The 17719-nt window shown below is 39.6% G+C and overlaps 4 protein-coding genes across 5 annotated transcripts in view; 3 read left to right on the top strand and 1 right to left on the bottom strand.

Annotated features, from left to right (window-relative positions):
* The window catches only part of ric1 (RIC1 homolog, RAB6A GEF complex partner 1), a 34534-nt gene extending 28061 nt beyond the window's left edge, over positions 1 to 6473 (bottom strand). Inside the window, exon 1 of one of the 2 annotated variants that reach the window (XM_017038853.2) lies at positions 5100 to 6473. In XM_017038853.2, the coding sequence (XP_016894342.1) occupies positions 5100 to 5240 (141 nt within the window). In that variant the 5' untranslated portion in view covers positions 5241 to 6473. The remainder of the gene's footprint in view (positions 1 to 5099) is intronic. The other variant, XM_008325912.3, reaches the window with a different exon arrangement.
* On the top strand, positions 5113 to 8958 carry LOC103390172 (exosome complex component RRP4-like). Its single transcript, XM_008325913.3, has 10 exons — positions 5113 to 5226; positions 6499 to 6685; positions 7177 to 7278; positions 7378 to 7423; positions 7517 to 7606; positions 7683 to 7748; positions 7833 to 7901; positions 8005 to 8181; positions 8271 to 8399; positions 8707 to 8958. The coding sequence occupies exons 2-10, from the start codon at positions 6570 to 6572 to the stop codon at positions 8785 to 8787; spliced, it is 876 nt and encodes a 291-aa protein (XP_008324135.1). The 5' UTR covers positions 5113 to 5226; positions 6499 to 6569; the 3' UTR covers positions 8788 to 8958.
* A 379-nt stretch (positions 8959 to 9337) lies between these two features.
* Positions 9338 to 11157, top strand: LOC103390184 (exosome complex component RRP4-like). The gene is made up of 8 exons (XM_008325926.3): positions 9338 to 9477; positions 9577 to 9622; positions 9716 to 9805; positions 9882 to 9947; positions 10032 to 10100; positions 10204 to 10380; positions 10470 to 10598; positions 10906 to 11157. The coding sequence occupies exons 1-8, from the start codon at positions 9353 to 9355 to the stop codon at positions 10984 to 10986; spliced, it is 783 nt and encodes a 260-aa protein (XP_008324148.1). The 5' UTR covers positions 9338 to 9352; the 3' UTR covers positions 10987 to 11157.
* Positions 11158 to 11476: 319 nt separating this feature from the next.
* The window catches only part of abl1 (c-abl oncogene 1, non-receptor tyrosine kinase), a 34374-nt gene continuing 28131 nt past the window's right edge, over positions 11477 to 17719 (top strand). Inside the window, exons 1-2 of the mRNA XM_008325914.3 lie at positions 11477 to 12080; positions 13008 to 13377. Of these exons, the coding sequence (XP_008324136.1) occupies positions 13251 to 13377 (127 nt within the window). The 5' untranslated portion in view covers positions 11477 to 12080; positions 13008 to 13250. The remainder of the gene's footprint in view (positions 12081 to 13007; positions 13378 to 17719) is intronic.

Below are 17719 nucleotides of genomic sequence, written 5' to 3'. Positions count from 1 at the left end.
GCTAAAAAAATGATGTTAAAAAAGTTGTTTGTTTAACAAAGCATTTCATATTTCAAACATGAAGAGAAAACGTTAAACATCTGCAGACAAACAAGTGATGCATTGTGGGTTGCTATTGCTCGGCCACGTTTCACAAATCACCACTAACTGGGCCACTCTGAGGTTTTGTGTGGACCACGTGAGGCCCCCGGGTCACTATTTGAATGGACAGGCTTTAAATGAGGAAGGCACAGATTTTCTACTGTACAGTTCCTTTTTTCTGAGAACTGTTAATGTTGGTGAAGCTCACTCAGACACACAGAGACCTCGCCACTTTCAGGTGTAATTAAGACAAATCTTTAAGTACATCCCACACATATCTGCAGCTGAATGAGGGATGTGTTGAAACAAAGATCAGATTTGTCTCTTTTTAAACATTAAAACTTTTGGGTCATTTTGAGTTTGACGTTTTCCTTAAACCAGCGGTGACACAGTGCGACAAGAGCACAGTTATAAAGACAGAACCAGAACATTACAGGGATTAGTGGTAATGCCTCGACTGAACTGCTTGTACTCAGGCAGCATAGAAAACAGTGGAGGAAGAGACCGGATTGAAAGAAATCAGTTACATCTGGAGTTTATGACTTCAGTAAAGAGATGATTGAAGAAAGAAAAAAAATAAATGTTCCTACAGAAATCCCAGCCTTATCCTGGAGTAGGATTTGTCAAATATAGTCAATAATTAAATATAATAAATAATAATATTAAAAATCCAAAATAATAATAATAATTATTATTATTTGAACTTTATTGATCACTTATTTGGGAAATTATTGTGTTAACGGCAGATCTAGTACAACAGGCTGTCCCTTGGAGGCGCCAAGTATATGATTCTTTTGGGAATAGAACCCTGGACGCTCTCTGCTTTTGAGGCAGGCGTTCTTACCGCTACACTATGAAACCGATGCAAAATATGAACTGCCCAACATGGGGGAGGTAAAGGTTAAAAACTATATGGTATAATGCAGAGATAGTCACAATGGATTATATATTTGGTCTTCTTAGGGATTTTTATCACTCCAAGAAGAAAAGAAAATATTAAATTGTTAAATGTGACACAATAGATCAATAGATTTCTCTAAACTCCCTTATCAATTAGTATCTCCTGACCTCTCTTTCAGGAAATAAAGAGTGTGGGTGGCCTCGGGTCAACTCAAGTGCAGGTGCTCAATAAACTGCAACAACACAAATGGATAAAGCAGATGTGAAAGGTCCATGTCAAGAGGAAACGTCTCTGTTGTTCTGATTGACATTCCTGTGACAAACCACTTCCTCAAGGCCTTTATTGATAATCGCAGGAACGCAAACTTCTTAAGATAAAAGGGGAGGAGGTTTGTGGGGGAGTGGTGTGTGTGTGTGGGGGGGGTGGGAATGGGAATGGGCTTGCATCCTGTGTGGGCCTCAGGAAACAAGAGCGTCCACACTTACCCATTGTCTACACATCTACACAGTATAGAAGCAGGCTTTCACACGGACCGCGTTAAAGGGACAGGTCAAGTGATGGTAATGGTAGTGGTGTGTGATGTCAGGAGGTTTAAACTGGTGCAAAAACACATCTGTGAAAAGGCTGGGGTTTTGCAGACATGTATGTCGCTATTCTTACTGTTTCAGCTGTGGTTAAAATGAGAGTCGACCAGAGTTAAGCATTTGGCAGATGTTGTTATTGTCCAGCATATTGTTTGCGTCTCAAATAGCAGCATAGAGGTCAACAAACACTGGGGAGGAACAGTGGTGAGCGGAAGAGCTCCTTTGTTTTGGGGATGAAGAAAAAGAAGAAGGAGATACGGTGTGTTGGTTATAGATGTGCTGTACAGATGTGTGTGAGTGTGTGTCACCTAATATAACCTCCCCCTATACAGAAAGACTTGTCCATCCATCCTTTATTAGCAATATTTTTGACGAAAACTGCAGCGCCCCAACCCTCACCAACTTGTCCAAATAGGGGAAATTGATTGGCTCCATGGAGCATTCTAGTCAGTGCAAACAGGCCAGCAGTGGGCTGCAATTAAACTGTTATAAGACCTGTGTGGATAGACACAGATGATACGATAAAAATTATGTGGGCTCTGCAGATCTCTAATGCAAAGAAAGCACAATCCAGGCCTAACCACCGTGGACAATAACTGCACAGAAACTATTTGAAGAGGCAAGAGGTACGGGTATCAAAATAAACAAAAAGGTTAAATACAGTAACGCCCAATTACAGTTATCAGAAATTGTACCTAGCAAAAACACACAAATTAAATATAGTGTCAATCAACAGTGTTTTTTATATGAGTGCTTAAGCCAAGAGTTAAGGAAACCCTACAACGTAAATTAAACTGTCAGCCCTGTTTCTGATACCCTTGCATTTATTGTAAGTTCTCCATAAGTTATCGCAACCACAAAGACAATTTAATGTCATTTTAATCAGAGATTCTTGTCCTCTCTGAGTGCTTTTCTAACCTAACATCACAAGAGAGAAAAAAACAGAGTCAAATTCCTTGTACACCACAGGCCAAAGTATATATTTTCTTTTTTTTTGCAGGGATCAGATCTGGCTCACAGTCGTGTGGTCTGTGGTGTCTGTACTATCATACTCTGCTGGTCCTGATGCCAATCAGTGGACACACCACAGTCCCACATCCAGCATCGTGACTTCTTCTTGACTTGATCAAAGCCTGTGCCTCCGGACCCTTTCATATTTTCATTTCTTCAGGAACAACATCACAGACCAAGTGTTTACATTTTGGACGTGGGCTTCTAGTCTGGTTTTGGTAAGTTTTTTTCTTCTTCTGTGTAATGGGTGGCTTTCCCTTTCTCTTATAGTTCAGATCATCCTTAACAGCTGTTATTGTTGGAGACAGTGTAACAGCGCCGTTGGTCTTGGCCACAAAGGAAAGTTTTGTTGAAATATAACTCAAACGAAAATCTAAATATAGCAAACAGTGACTGTGTGTTTTTGTTCATTGTGTCTCCTTTTAGTTTTCTAAAACATATATAATTTCTGGCCTAGTTCACTGCTATTCTGTTTACATTACCTACTGGTCCAGAGACTGGATTTCCCGGTGGCCAACGCATTATAAATACACAAGTCGCAGGTCCAGTTTTTCCGCACCAATTCAGGCTAAATGGGGTCAATGGACTATTTATGGAAATTGGTTTATTTAACTCGTGTTTTACAGCAGGGGTCCCCAACCCCCAGTCTGGGGACTGGTGCTGGTCTGTAGGTAATTTGGTATCGGGTAATTCAGTTTACTACTTTAGAACTCCATTCAAAAAGAATCCAGTCATATCCCTGTACTTGTTTCATTCAAAGATAGTCTGTCATCGTTTCAAAACAACAGGTCAAAGGTCATTCAGACTCTAATACTAACAGAAGAAAGTCTAAAAGATGTTTTATTATGAAAATTAATCATCCTTTAACAATGGTGCGGTATTACCAGTCCACAGTAACGGCTGATACCAACTGGTCCTCGGTACAAAAATGGCTGAAAGCCGCTAGTTTACAGAATTGCAGTTCCATTTTGTACTGTTGACATTGTAGCAACTTCTTCTCTAACAAACACCAAACATGTTGCTTGTTGTGCAACTATTGTAACTGATCCTGTTTAAGCCTGATGTTGGAGAATGAAAAAGGAAAAAAAACCTTCGGTTCTTTCAGTCACACCTGGTCAGTAACGCTGATTCTGATACTGATTATTAATCAATGCAGTTTTCTTGCAGGTTCTCATTGCGTCACCGCTCACACACCGAGGGTGGCCAGCTGTTGTGAATGACTGAGTGTTTTACAACATAATGACCAAACGTCACTGGTCCGTTTGTTCAAGATCAAAGAGGGAATTAAATCACTGAAGTCATTTTCTAGAGGAGTAGTTTAAAAGAAGTCAATTTTCCAGATTTAACTGTGAACGTTATCAATTCAATTCATGATTAACTCATTGATGAAAGGACTTTCTTGGCTGAAGATCTTTTTTTAAGCAGAGGGGTGCATTGTTGATGAGACAGTAAAAATTGGTTTTACTTGGAGGGGAAAAAAACTGCATCTTTGTTACTGAATTAGAGGGAAATGTTTAGATGTGAAACAAAAACGTAGTGAGTGCTGGGAAAAATAAGTATTTTCTTAGTTCATTTAACTGTTAAGAAAACAATTAACAATGTAGAAACTAGGGGTTAGGTGTTGGCAAGAATCTGGCAATTTGACATGTATTACGATACAGAGGCAACAATAAGATATTGCAATACTATAGTTAAGGTAATATATTGAATTTTTTTAAACCAATTTAATTGTAGTAAAACTGTCAGCATAGTAAACGCACAATGCTGTTCCATCTTAACATCAGGTTACTAATACTGGAACAACGGGAGAAAAAAAATAGTGTTTAAGAATATTGATACAGTATCGTGAACCTAAATATCGCAATATTTCACTGTTCTCATACTGTCATACCTCGTTAGTAGAAACATCTGCGTCTGTTTATGTTTTCATGCAGATACCAATGAATAAATATTTTAAGAGAAAAACACCAGTTGCATAAAACTTGTTACTTTCCAATATTAACATCATTATTAGTGGTAAATATACTGATATATGTGTACTGACACTTATATTGTTATGTGGATTGTAGAATTTAAGAAGAGCAACAAAAATATATTAAACTCAGAGAGTGCATAGAGATGATAGAAAAGAACCCTTGAATTTCTGTTTCCACTGATTAGTCACAATTTGTGTGAAGATTCAAAAGACATCACGTGTTTCTGAGAGGTAATATCACACAGGTACAGTGAGGCTGTCTTTATAATAGAGCACACGTGTACGGATATACGGAACCTTTCATTTAATGTGACTCACAAATACAGTACAAAGGTGTGTCATCTGTAGAGAAAGTGAGAGCTTTTGAGTTGGTGGATAGCGTTTGCAAACACGGAACGTTCGTAGTTGTTTATGCAAAAGAAACGAGAAGTAAGCAAAGCAGACCTTTAAAACCCAAGTGTGCTACCAAACAAAATAAAGGACACAGCTGCGTGTGTTGTTTTTCTCTGTGATCTGAGTATGAACCGAGTAACCGGGCTCCACTCACCCGACTGAACCAAACGCTGAGCTGCGTCTCTGACAACACGGCGAAGTAAAACCTCAGGCAGCTGGGCTGGATGTGAAAGGGCTCTTCCTCGCTCCTCAGCGGACAAAGCAGCCTTCGGGGCCAGCCGGTGAGAAAATACATGACGGCGTCTCGTCACTGCCAACAGTGTTTCAATGCCAGCGCGTCGGTAGCCCTTATTCCCGACCCGGAGTAGTTTTAATCCGAGAGATGCATGTGTCTTTCAGTTTCAATATGAATAAAAACTTTTATTGTCAAGTGTTCGCCTCACGCCAGGCTTTCAATCCATGGATGCCGCACAGTTAAATCCAATCAGCCGACAGAGCTCCACAGTTAGCCCCCAGCTAGCGCTGGACTCCCAACTTGATGCTAATGCTCCGACGGAGAAACAACTGCAGTAACACCGAAAACAACAGACCGCAGCCGCGGGACGAAAGTACCCGGAGCCGAACAGCGTACTGGCGCTGACAAAGGGTTCGACAGAGGTCCGCTGCCACTGTGGTATCAGTCCCTGTGGTTCCCAGACGAGCGGTGTTTGTTATAAGCAGAGCGTTTACTTTGAACACCTCTGTGCCTCGTCGTCGCCATCTTTACAAGAGTCCGTGAGGCTGGACGCTGATTGGCTACGACGGACAAGTTTGCGTCGTGTTGACATTCGACGTCACCGCTCCGTTATGCGAAGCCTCTGTGGCATTGAGAGCAGCGTGTTTCAAGAGTGGCATCTAGCGGCGTAAAATGAAAGCTATTAATTGTAAAATGAACTGAAACAGAGGAAAACGTTTAAACCTAAGAACGGGGCCGAACCAACCAGCGTTTTTGGGTTACATCGGAGGGTCTTAGCCTTATTTGACCTTGTGAAACTACGCCCAATTCCTCAACCCGATAATTACATCTAATTCCAAACAAACTATATTCATTTACTATATCAAACTGTTTCAGAAAACAAAGAAAAATAAAAAATACAAATGTCAAACTGTTAGCCCACCAGACCAAGCTGTCTACCATTTTGTTGAACATTAAAGCCATTTGGTTTTTTACATTGCAAAATTTGCTTTTATATGAGATAGATAGATAGATGAATCCCTCGGGAATTTCCTTCGGGGAATTTAGGAATTGTGCCATTTATTCACTATTCAAGTACAGGTCACATCGACAGAGAAAGACAAAGTCAAAGACAAAATAGACGACATCACAGAAAATACAAAAATGCAGGAGTCAAATAAAATGAATAAAAAAGCATGACAACAATAACGAGGCGATAACAATTCGCTAGTATTGTCCAAATTATCGTATTTGTTTTTTCTTTGTACCATCAATCAATCTTCTTCTTTTTTAAAGCGTTGATTCCTGTTTGAAAAAAGAAATGAAAATTACATTCCAGTAGGTGGCGGTAAAGCACTCACACCAGATTGGAAAAGCACCGAAGAAGAGAGTTCACCCAAAGTAAGAAGCATGGCGGCTGATATGAGATTACCAACTATCCGAAAACCCGTGTCGGTATCTACATTTGAACGGAAAGACCTCGTCGTTCCTGGCGATGTTATCACTTCAGACACCGGTTATATGAGGTGAGAACTGGCGTTTGTTGCTTTTGTTTATCTCGTGGTTTTCATACATGGAAATCAATGACAACGGGCAACGTGTTTTCTTTTTTTTTGCGTATTCATTACGTCTTAAAACATTCTCTCGTTCCCAATGGTATTTGTTTACTATAAAGTAAAAAACTAAAATCGATTGAAGTTAATTGTGAATCCTGAATAAGCAATATGTTTTTTTACAAAGGGCGCAAACATCCAAAACAAAAACATTATTGACTATGGAGTATATAGGTGTCATGGTTTACGGTTTAAGTGTTGACAAGTGTTCAAGTGTTCACGTTTCTTTAAAATACTGCTGTACTGCCTAGACTCAAATATCTCTAGGTTTTGATCAACCATGCAGAATGAGTCTGCTCATCTTCCTGCTGTTTTTGATTCTTAGTAAATCCTTCACCTGCAGACGGCTATTTTCTATCAGATACTGATTTGGCTCCTAAAATGAATGCCTTGTTTTTGCCCAGGGGTCATGGCACCTACGTTGATGAAGAAAAGCTGACGGCATCAGTGGCAGGAGAAGTGCAGCGAGTAGACAAACTCATCTGTGTCAGACCACTTAAGACCAGGTAGGTGATGTGAACGCCAAGTGCTAAATACATTACATGCATGAGATTAAACACCTAAAAGTATTTGGAACATATGATGTTTTTGTTTTTTAAAATTAGGTTCAATGGTGAGGTTGGAGACGTTGTGGTTGGGAGGGTAACAGAAGTGAGACGATTACTATGTGACTCTACTACATCTTTGTTTGTTCGTCTAGTTTTTGGTTTTAATTTTTTTTTTTGTTTACCTTATTGAAAATAGGTACAACAAAAACGCTGGAAGGTGGAGACCAACTCCAGACTGGACTCTGTGCTTCTCTTGTCTTCTGTCAATCTGCCTGGAGGAGAGCTGGTAAGTGGTTAGAAGATGTTAATTAACCAGCTTTTTAATTTTCTAATTTAACAGTTCATTTGATTTTATCATCTAGAGGAGAAGATCAGCAGAGGATGAGCTCACCATGAGAGAATACCTTCAGGAGGGGGATCTTATAAGTGTAAATTTTTTTGTTTTTTTCATTAGCTCATAATCACCCTTTTCTTGACAGTGTGTATCAGTCATTTTTGTCCTGCGATTTTAGGCAGAGGTTCAGTCAGTCTTCGCCGATGGAGCCCTTTCTCTTCACACTCGTAGTTTAAAGTATGGGAAAGTAAGTCGAATTAGTTTATGTATTTTTTTTTTTAAATTTTTGGTTAATGTGACATTTCAGTTTTTCCCTTAACATCTTATTTCCCCTTTTTCCAAACCCCTAGTTGGGTCAGGGAGTGCTCGTACAACTGTCTCCTTCTCTGATCAAAAGACAGAAAACACATTTCCACAATCTGCCCTGTGGGGCATCCATTATTCTGGGGAACAATGGTTTTGTTTGGTTGAATCCCACACCAGAAAACCAGGAGGAAGACGCTGGAGGCTTTTACACCAGTTTGGAGGTAGACAGAGAAATTCTCATGGCTCTATAACCAAAATCATTGTTTGTATTTTGCTGTACATTCTGATGCATTTTTTCCCCCCGCTTCAGCCTGTTAACCTTTCAGACAGAGAAGTTATTTCACGGTTAAGAAACTGCCTACTGGCTTTGGCTGCACACAAGGTCCTCTTGTATGACACCAGTGTTCTTTACTGTTATGAGTCTTCACTTCAGCATCAGGTATGAGGCAAATAAATAAGAGTCAATTAATTTATGTGATAAAAGCATGAAATAGATCTTATATCCATCCTCACACAAACGTATAACGTTGTAATATTGTATTGTGCCATCTGGTGGTTGTTTTAAGAGACCCACTTTTCCTGCTGTGTAGTTTAACATAAAGTGGTGTGTTTGTAAATCTGCTTAGAAATAATTTTAAAATCTGAAATTAAGTGTCGCTGATAAATACTGCACATTTTAGCATACGCCATAATATTTTAATATAAAATAATAAAGTTGTTGTAAATGCTGTTGCTACTCTCTGCAGGTGAAGGACATCTTAAAACCAGAAGTGATGGAGGAGATTGTAATGTTGACACAACAGAAGCTGCTGGAGCAGGAGGGTTAGGAAGGGGAAACTGAACCAGAAGATCACACCAAGCATCATTTAGTTGAAGTATACAGTACCTAAAGGAGCGCAGCATTCTCGTATCACTTGATCTTTCCAATTTTGGAACACTCAATATTTTTGTTATCCAGGCAGAATTGTTTAATACAATAAATATTTCACAATTTTCAAGAAGCTTTTTTGTTTGCCTTGTTCACCTACATATGTAAGAAGCTTTTTTTGTTTGTTTGCCTTGTTCACCTACATATGTCGTTGGGACATTTTTCCAATGCTCCAAATTTGAAGTGAAGATTAGCCATGATAAGTTTTGGGTTTTTTTTGTAAGAATGGAGATTAATAAGTCTTTAAAAATAAACAAAAAAGAAAAACAGTTTCACCGTTACTTTAAATACTTATTATATGGCTGTCAGTGAAGAAGACCATTGACACCCCCAGACTCAAATATCTCCAGGTTTTGATCAACCATGCAGAATGAGTCTGCTCATCTTCCTGCTGTTTTTGATTCCTAGTAAATCCTTCACCTGCAGATGGCTATTTTCTATCAGATACTGATTTGGCTCCTAAAATGAATGCCTTGTTTTTGCCCAGGGGTCATGGCACCTACGTTGATGAAGAAAAGCTGACGGCATCAGTGGCAGGAGAAGTGCAGCGAGTAGACAAACTCATCTGTGTCAGACCACTTAAGACCAGGTAGGTGATGTGAACGCCAAGTGCTAAATACATTACATGCATGAGATTAAACACCTAAAAGTATTTGGAACATATGATGTTTTTGTTTTTTAAAATTAGGTTCAATGGTGAGGTTGGAGACGTTGTGGTTGGGAGGGTAACAGAAGTGAGACGATTACTATGTGACTCTACTACATCTTTGTTTGTTCGTCTAGTTTTTGGTTTTAATTTTTTTTTTTGTTTACCTTATTGAAAATAGGTACAACAAAAACGCTGGAAGGTGGAGACCAACTCCAGACTGGACTCTGTGCTTCTCTTGTCTTCTGTCAATCTGCCTGGAGGAGAGCTGGTAAGTGGTTAGAAGATGTTAATTAACCAGCTTTTTAATTTTCTAATTTAACAGTTCATTTGATTTTATCATCTAGAGGAGAAGATCAGCAGAGGATGAGCTCACCATGAGAGAATACCTTCAGGAGGGGGATCTTATAAGTGTAAATTTTTTTGTTTTTTTCATTAGCTCATAATCACCCTTTTCTTGACAGTGTGTATCAGTCATTTTTGTCCTGCGATTTTAGGCAGAGGTTCAGTCAGTCTTCGCCGATGGAGCCCTTTCTCTTCACACTCGTAGTTTAAAGTATGGGAAAGTAAGTCGAATTAGTTTATGTATTTTTTTTTTTAAATTTTTGGTTAATGTGACATTTCAGTTTTTCCCTTAACATCTTATTTCCCCTTTTTCCAAACCCCTAGTTGGGTCAGGGAGTGCTCGTACAACTGTCTCCTTCTCTGATCAAAAGACAGAAAACACATTTCCACAATCTGCCCTGTGGGGCATCTATTATTCTGGGGAACAATGGTTTTGTTTGGTTGAATCCCACACCAGAAAACCAGGAGGAAGACGCTGGAGGCTTTTACACCAGTTTGGAGGTAGACAGAGAAATTCTCATGGCTCTATAACCAAAATCATTGTTTGTATTTTGCTGTACATTCTGATGATTTTTTTCCCCCCGCTTCAGCCTGTTAACCTTTCAGACAGAGAAGTTATTTCACGGTTAAGAAACTGCCTACTGGCTTTGGCTGCACACAAGGTCCTCTTGTATGACACCAGTGTTCTTTACTGTTATGAGTCTTCACTTCAGCATCAGGTATGAGGCAAATAAATAAGAGTCAATTAATTTATGTGATAAAAGCATGAAATAGATCTTATATCCATCCTCACACAAACGTATAACGTTGTAATATTGTATTGTGCCATCTGGTGGTTGTTTTAAGAGACCCACTTTTCCTGCTGTGTAGTTTAACATAAAGTGGTGTGTTTGTAAATCTGCTTAGAAATAATTTTAAAATCTGAAATTAAGTGTCGCTGATAAATACTGCACATTTTAGCATATGCCATAATATTTTAATATAAAATAATAAAGTTGTTGTAAATGCTGTTGCTACTCTCTGCAGGTGAAGGACATCTTAAAACCAGAAGTGATGGAGGAGATTGTAATGTTGACACAACAGAAGCTGCTGGAGCAGGAGGGTTAGGAAGGGGAAACTGAACCAGAAGATCACACCAAGCATCATTTAGTTGAAGTATACAGTACCTAAAGGAGCGCAGCATTCTCGTATCACTTGATCTTTCCAATTTTGGAACACTCAATATTTTTGTTATCCAGACAGAATTGTTTAATACAATAAATATTTCACAATTTTCAAGAAGCTTTTTTGTTTGCCTTGTTCACCTACATATGTCGTTCTAGGTTTTAAGTCCATGTATTTAGTTTTAAAAAAAACCTGACCAGATACACTAAGAAAAAATGTAATACACAACTGCTAAGATACATGTTGAAATTTGCCATAAAGATTTAAAAACTATAACAAATAAAATAAGGAAAGCTGCCATAATTAAGCTAGTTCTAAATGCTTCTATGCTATTTTAAATGCATGTTTCGATGTAATATTGCCAAATTTGTATCTACATATTAATGTTTTCTGAAGGAATTATAAAAAATATTTCTTGTGTTCTCCAGTACTAGCCCACGCACGCTTGTGACGTCACACGTCGTCCCACCCACATATTTCTGTAAACCACCTTGCGTATGAAGTATGGCGGCCCCAGCCACACAACTACTACTCGGCCAAAGTTTATTACTCACATTTTCACGTGAGAGCAATGAATAAGTCCGCGGGCCGAGGGTTCGGCAACGAAGAGCTCGGCGACTGTAAACAGAGGAGAGGAGCAGCCGAGCGGGACGTGGCTCCGTCGCCGGAGGACTTTCCTCGCGTTCTCTTCGCCTCCTTGATTGAAGTGCCTTCAGTGCGGGCACCACAGGGAAAGGAGCTCCCCAGGGCGAGGAGAGTGGACGCGGAAGTTTGAAACAAACTTTTATTCGGCTGCGCGGTGCAAGCGTATCAAACCGCCTTCGTCGGGGATGTCTTTTGCGCGGTGTTAAAGTGTCACTTGTTGTCCGAGCCTTGTGAGCAGCCAGTGAGCCGCAGCCAACTGTTGACTGCTCGGTGTGCATTTAATGCTCCGGCGCTGCATTAGCACTAGCTAACGTTAGTTAGCCTCCATGGCTACTTCCAACGTTAGCCTGAGGTCGCCTGATAACGGACAATATTCATGTTTTTGTAGTCATGTAAGTTTTCACCTCACACCGATCCTCACGACACTCGACCGAAAACCAAAATATAACTCTAGAAAAAACATTTAAAGTGTATTTATCTCCATCCTATGTTACACACACTTTATTGAGTTAATGTTTTTTTTTACAAAGCTTTGTAATAACGCAACTAGTCCAGGGACAATAGGGTTAAAGCTAACAATAGTGAACGCTCCATTGCCTTTCAGTGACATTAGTTCACAAAACAGGTTGGATTTTTGACGCATTCAATGCACTGCTGTGTCGCAAACTGATCTGATCTGTCTGTGAGCTGCAGCAGCACCTGGACTTTAATATGTTATTAACGAACATGATTGGCTTTGCAGCTGTGGAATTCAGACGATTCATGTAAATGATGTGGCGTGATATGAAGTATGACCAATACTGATTTTTTTTTAGAAAAGTACTTCTGCAATTATCACTAGGTATAAAGTAAAGAAATAATAAAAATAATTGTCCATTGCCAGACAAATTTTTGTTTAATTTGCCTCAGATTCATTCAGAATATTTTTTGTAGTTTAACAAAACCGGACTTTTTCGTGTACGTTAATATAGGCAGAGATGCCATTTTTGTTTTTATATTTACCTATTTAACAATCAATGAAAAGTCAGTAACAACCTACACAACTTCATCAGACACAAAGTGACATTTACCAATGGGTACAATAAAATAAAATCTAGTCGCAAACCTTAAAAACATAAGCATAAACAATAACCTCACTTAAAACCAAACCACAACACACAAGTTATGTCCCTCATTGCTAGCTACCTTGCTAAAAACTAACATATTAACCAGAAGAGGCCAAAAAAGGTTGCATTGAAGTTAACCTCATCCTTTTTAATGAATTGACTAAATTATAATGAATCTGCCACTAACTTATTGTGTTTTTGTTTTTTTAACAGATATCCCAGGGCAGACTTCCTTTGAACAATGCAGATCTCGGGCTCCATTAATGCATGATTATCCAAAGCAAAGTGGAATAAAACTAACCCATATCAGTGAACCGTGTCACATACGCTCCAGACGAGGACGGGCTGAGTGTTCGGGACCCGGGCTACCCTCCCCGCCTGGGGGGCTAACACTTGGAGAGTGAGCCTCTGAGTTCAGCTTGGAGCGTCCCGGCTGCGGCCTGGCACTCTGCTCTTATGGGGCAGCAGCCGGGGAAGTTTGCAGGGGACCAGAGGAGACCCAGTCTGCCAGCCTTCATAAAGGGTGGGAAGAGAGAATCATCACGCCATGGGACGCAGTCCTGCAATGTTTTTGCTGTGCACGGTAAGGGAAAAAAATAATTTCAGTTTTACATGCGTCCTGTAATCCTGTGTCTGACACACAGAGAGAGAGAGAGCAAATGATTATCTCACAGATGCATCTTAGAAAGTATTAGAGCAAAGACGCACAATAAACCCAAAAGCGGTTGCATCACTAGCTGAAACTTGCTGGCTTGAACAAGTGATTGCATAACTAGAGAAAGTGTTTACTTTAATACACAATCACAGTTGAGATCGTGACCTGTCCTGTGCTAAAAAAGACAAACATGTCTTGAAGTGATTTTCTCAACGCGGCATCGTCTCAGGCAAAGTAAGAAAAAAAAAAGTTGCTTGTATTGGGTGGCATTATTATCTGTCTTTACTTAACAATGTGATTCTTGCGTAAAAACAAACAAAAAAAACCCCAGCAATGTAGGTCGTAGTTTTACGATCATGGTTTGAATAAATCTTCTGTTGTGTGTTGAACTGAAGCCACTTGTAATAAAGGGGCTAAGTAGTGTCTCAGGCACAGTTGGGTTATGGCTAAGCTGCTGTCATTAGTGAAGTGACGATAACTCAGACCGAGATTCTCAGGAATTATTACATACAGGAAGAAACTGTAAAAGGAATGCCACATATTTGGGTTGGAGTTAATTACACGTACATCCACTGGAAATGGAAATACAAATCATTCTTTACTAGTTTATATGTAGTTGTGTGTACAACAGTGAGCTGAGTGAGTTTAGCTGAGTTTGAAGCTAGCTGTGTCACATTTAGCTGAGTTTGACGCTAGCTGTGTCACTGAGAAAGTCTAGACAACTAAGAAAGTCAAAACCTATTTTATTTTTATATTTTGTTTGTCATTTTTGCAACATTGCAAGACTTTGTCTAATTTGAGTAAAATATCAAAAAGATTTCACAATGCAGAGTCGTGTTGGGTTAGTCTGTCACACGTTCCAATTACGATGTGTCGTAAAAAACAAGTGCGCTGATGCTGTGGCTGTTAACGACGGAGAAATTAGCCACAAAACGTAAGGCTCCTATTTGTGACTTGATACTTTGGATATAAATATTTTCTGACAATGTAAAAAAAAAAAAAAGACAAAAAAGTCACAGAGTAGAAGTAATATTTGGAGGTCAATCACATTGTGATATTATTAAAATGTCTATTTTGTTATCTTCCGTATTTTAATCTATGGAATTTATCTTAAAATCTGATGCATTCATACGTAAAAGGCACCACTGCAGTTGACCTTGTTGGGCAGTTTACTACTAGTTGACCCTTTGATAACCTGTGAATGATCCAACATTGTGATGTCATAGTGTCCCTCCCACACTCTGTCTTCACTGCACTCCCTTCACCTGCTTATGTTTAATCAGGACTGTGAGTATCTTTAAAGTTATGACCACGTAGAGCAGTGGGTGTTTCCTGGTTGGAATTTCGGAGCAGATAAATATGATGAGATCATTCCATTTACCACCAATGCAGCAGTCATTGGTTTGTTATTTACTACCGTTGGCCGTGTGGTGGTCAGGTTACCTACTGTATGACCAAGGACAGTATAAACGAGAGACTTTTTTCTTTCTGTAATTACATGTCAGTTTCTTTTTGGAAGCTTTGCATTCATAACTGTTGGGCTAGGCTGAAAATCATTCTGTTTTTACACTGGATGCTGACCAAACCTGGGATGAGGTGGTTTGAAGTCCCAGAGCCATCTAATGGCAGGCAGGAGTCCTGCAACTGCACCGCTTTAACCCCACAATACATTCAAGACATTTATCATTTTAAAATCAGGAAAAAAAAACACTTTAGAGAAAAGCCTGAAATATTTTCTTTCATTAAAAAAAAAGAAGAAGATGCAAACACATGCCATGCGTCCAGCTGAACTGATAAGTTTACCAAATGTGTCTGTAGGGCTGTGATTGTCTTGGCAGCAGGACTTTCCACTGACTCTTAAGTCTTGCGTAACACAGAGGGGGAGAGGACAGGGAAGGTCAAAAAAACAGAACGAAGCGCCGTTGCCGGTAAATGGGGTCGAATATGTCGAAGGGTCAGCGATAGAGGTGGCGTTTGTTTTCCCTCGCTGCCTCTTTGCCCCCGCGACGAGAAGGATGTGAGTCACAGTCAGAGAGGAGGGCAACGTCAACACATGACTCCACATCTGCATGTTTCTTTACTTCCTGGTGAGCTCCAACGAGTTAACACTCGGCTTGAAAGCGCCACACGGCTTCACAGCAGGCAGGTTCAGACCTCTGCGTGCAGCTGCCTGGGAGAGAAACAAGAGGCCGTGAGGGGCAAGCAAAGACCTGCCCCTGCTCTTGGCACCCTGTGTGCTGCAGTGGGGAGTTGATGATCTCACCGGGGAGAGAGCGCAGTGAGCACGTTGAAGGGACTGATCGGGATAGTGCTTTTTTTTTTGGAAAGACTGCCAAGAAAAGCAGCGTTTGCACATGTTAATTTTGAATTGTTATCTAGGTTTAGGTCAGTGACTGCTGATTTGGTTCTGTGGAGATTTTAGACTTTTAAAAAATGACTCCACTGTGACTTAATTTCCGGTGCTGTAAAATTTCTGGTGGACAGGTGAACCTGTTTTGAAAGCTTCTTGAAAATGGTGCACGTTTATGGGCAGTCTGTCCATCTCAGCAAACTGCAGGAAAACAAAGGATATTTTCATATTTGTTTTAGAAATATATTTTATTTTACTGTAATCACTGCTAATCTTTTTTGACAGAATTGTGACAATTGTCTTACTTACCCTGGCATCAGACATAAATCTGCCTCTTATGTTTTTCTGCCACTGAGGAAAAAGGAAAACTGCAACACATTAAAAACCTCGGTTTGTTTACAAGGGAAGACAAGGAAAATTTGCCCCCTAGTGGCCGCTTTGCTAACTAATGCTTTAATTCGTTTTACGGGAAAAAAACCCTTTTCATTTAAATATAATAATTCGTTTTTTTAAGTAACTGGCTCCCGATTTGGAAACTCTCTTTTTGTTTTGAAAATAACATTATACTGTGACAGAACACCGTGTACATTTTTAACAATAACATTCAGAGCCCCATGAATAAATAGTTATTCATGTCATGGCTGTACTTTTATGTTTGTTTTATTTTTTTTTGCACAGCCTTTTATAAAAGTTGACCAAATGACTGCCTAACTTCTCCTTTTACCTGTCAGAAACCAAAATAGAGCAGCTTGTACCTGTGGTTATAAGGCAGATGAGTAAGGCAGCAGAAATTGCAGGAACCTCTTGCGTGTTGTTTCATGTTTGGATAGGTTTCAGTATAGGCATAAAAAGACTTTTCTTCTTCTTACCTGTTCTACAATTGTTGCCGGGCTGATTCCTGCAGGCCGGCCTGGCGCAGCTTCAGGTATTTTATAGGTGCGTTACCACGTGAGGAGTAAAGGTAGAGGACATCCGCATAGTTTTTGCATTTGTATTTGCATTTTTACTGGGTCTGACGAGCAGAGAGAACGTGAGGAAACGTTTCAGGAAAAGAGATTCATGTGGTTTCTCCTGCATGTGTTTCAGTTTTTAATTAATTTGAGGTATGAACATCAAGGAGCCGTTCTGTTCTGTTCATTTGTACCTTTTCAACATAGTTTTAACACAATTTAAATATTGATCCTTATACCAACCTGTTTTATGAATAAGAATATAGAGAATAAGAATAGAATAGGAATATATTTGAGTGCACTGGTGATGGTGAAATTATATTTCCATCACAAATTTTAAAATCACTTTACATAAAACCAAAATATTGACTGGTTCACCTTTAAAGTTCAAATTTAAGCTAATTATTTTGTATCTAAATTTTTTTTCTAACAACAGCTCCTGCATCCTTTGAGCTGCTTTACTGCCACCTACTGGCTGTGGTTTCCACTGGTAAATATGGTCAGGACTGTCTACTACTAAAACATAATTGATTATAGGGATTTTTTTTTTTTTTGCAGCCTATTCCAGTTTAAATACAAATGACTTCACAGGAGATTCATTTTTTTATAAAATACACACCATAGAAAGTTTTGATTTTTATTGTTATATATGAGCCATCAGGTATCCTATCTAGACTGTCTTTGTGTGTTAGTGTCCACCTGTTTTTGTGTGTTAGTGTGTGTGTGTTAGTGCACATGTTCCCTGAACTCCTACGTTTGTTTTTAGCCCAGGAAACAAATCAGTTCCTCTGTTAGTCAGTAACTGGCTCTTTCTTGGCTGGAACCTGAGGAATCTATACAGTCTAGACACCAAATCCCCTCCCATGATCCCTGTGGGTCCTGAAGATGGAAGGAGTGTGTGTGTGTGTGTGTGTGTGCGTGCACGCACCGACACAGGCAAGAGTGCTCATGCACCCCCTTTCCGCAGGCG

The sequence above is a fragment of the Cynoglossus semilaevis genome, chromosome 14 (assembly GCF_000523025.1).
Source record: "Cynoglossus semilaevis isolate Cse_v1.0 chromosome 14, Cse_v1.0, whole genome shotgun sequence".
NCBI classification, from domain to species: Eukaryota; Metazoa; Chordata; class Actinopteri; order Pleuronectiformes; family Cynoglossidae; genus Cynoglossus; species Cynoglossus semilaevis.
This window is presented reverse-complemented; position numbering and strand designations above follow the sequence as displayed.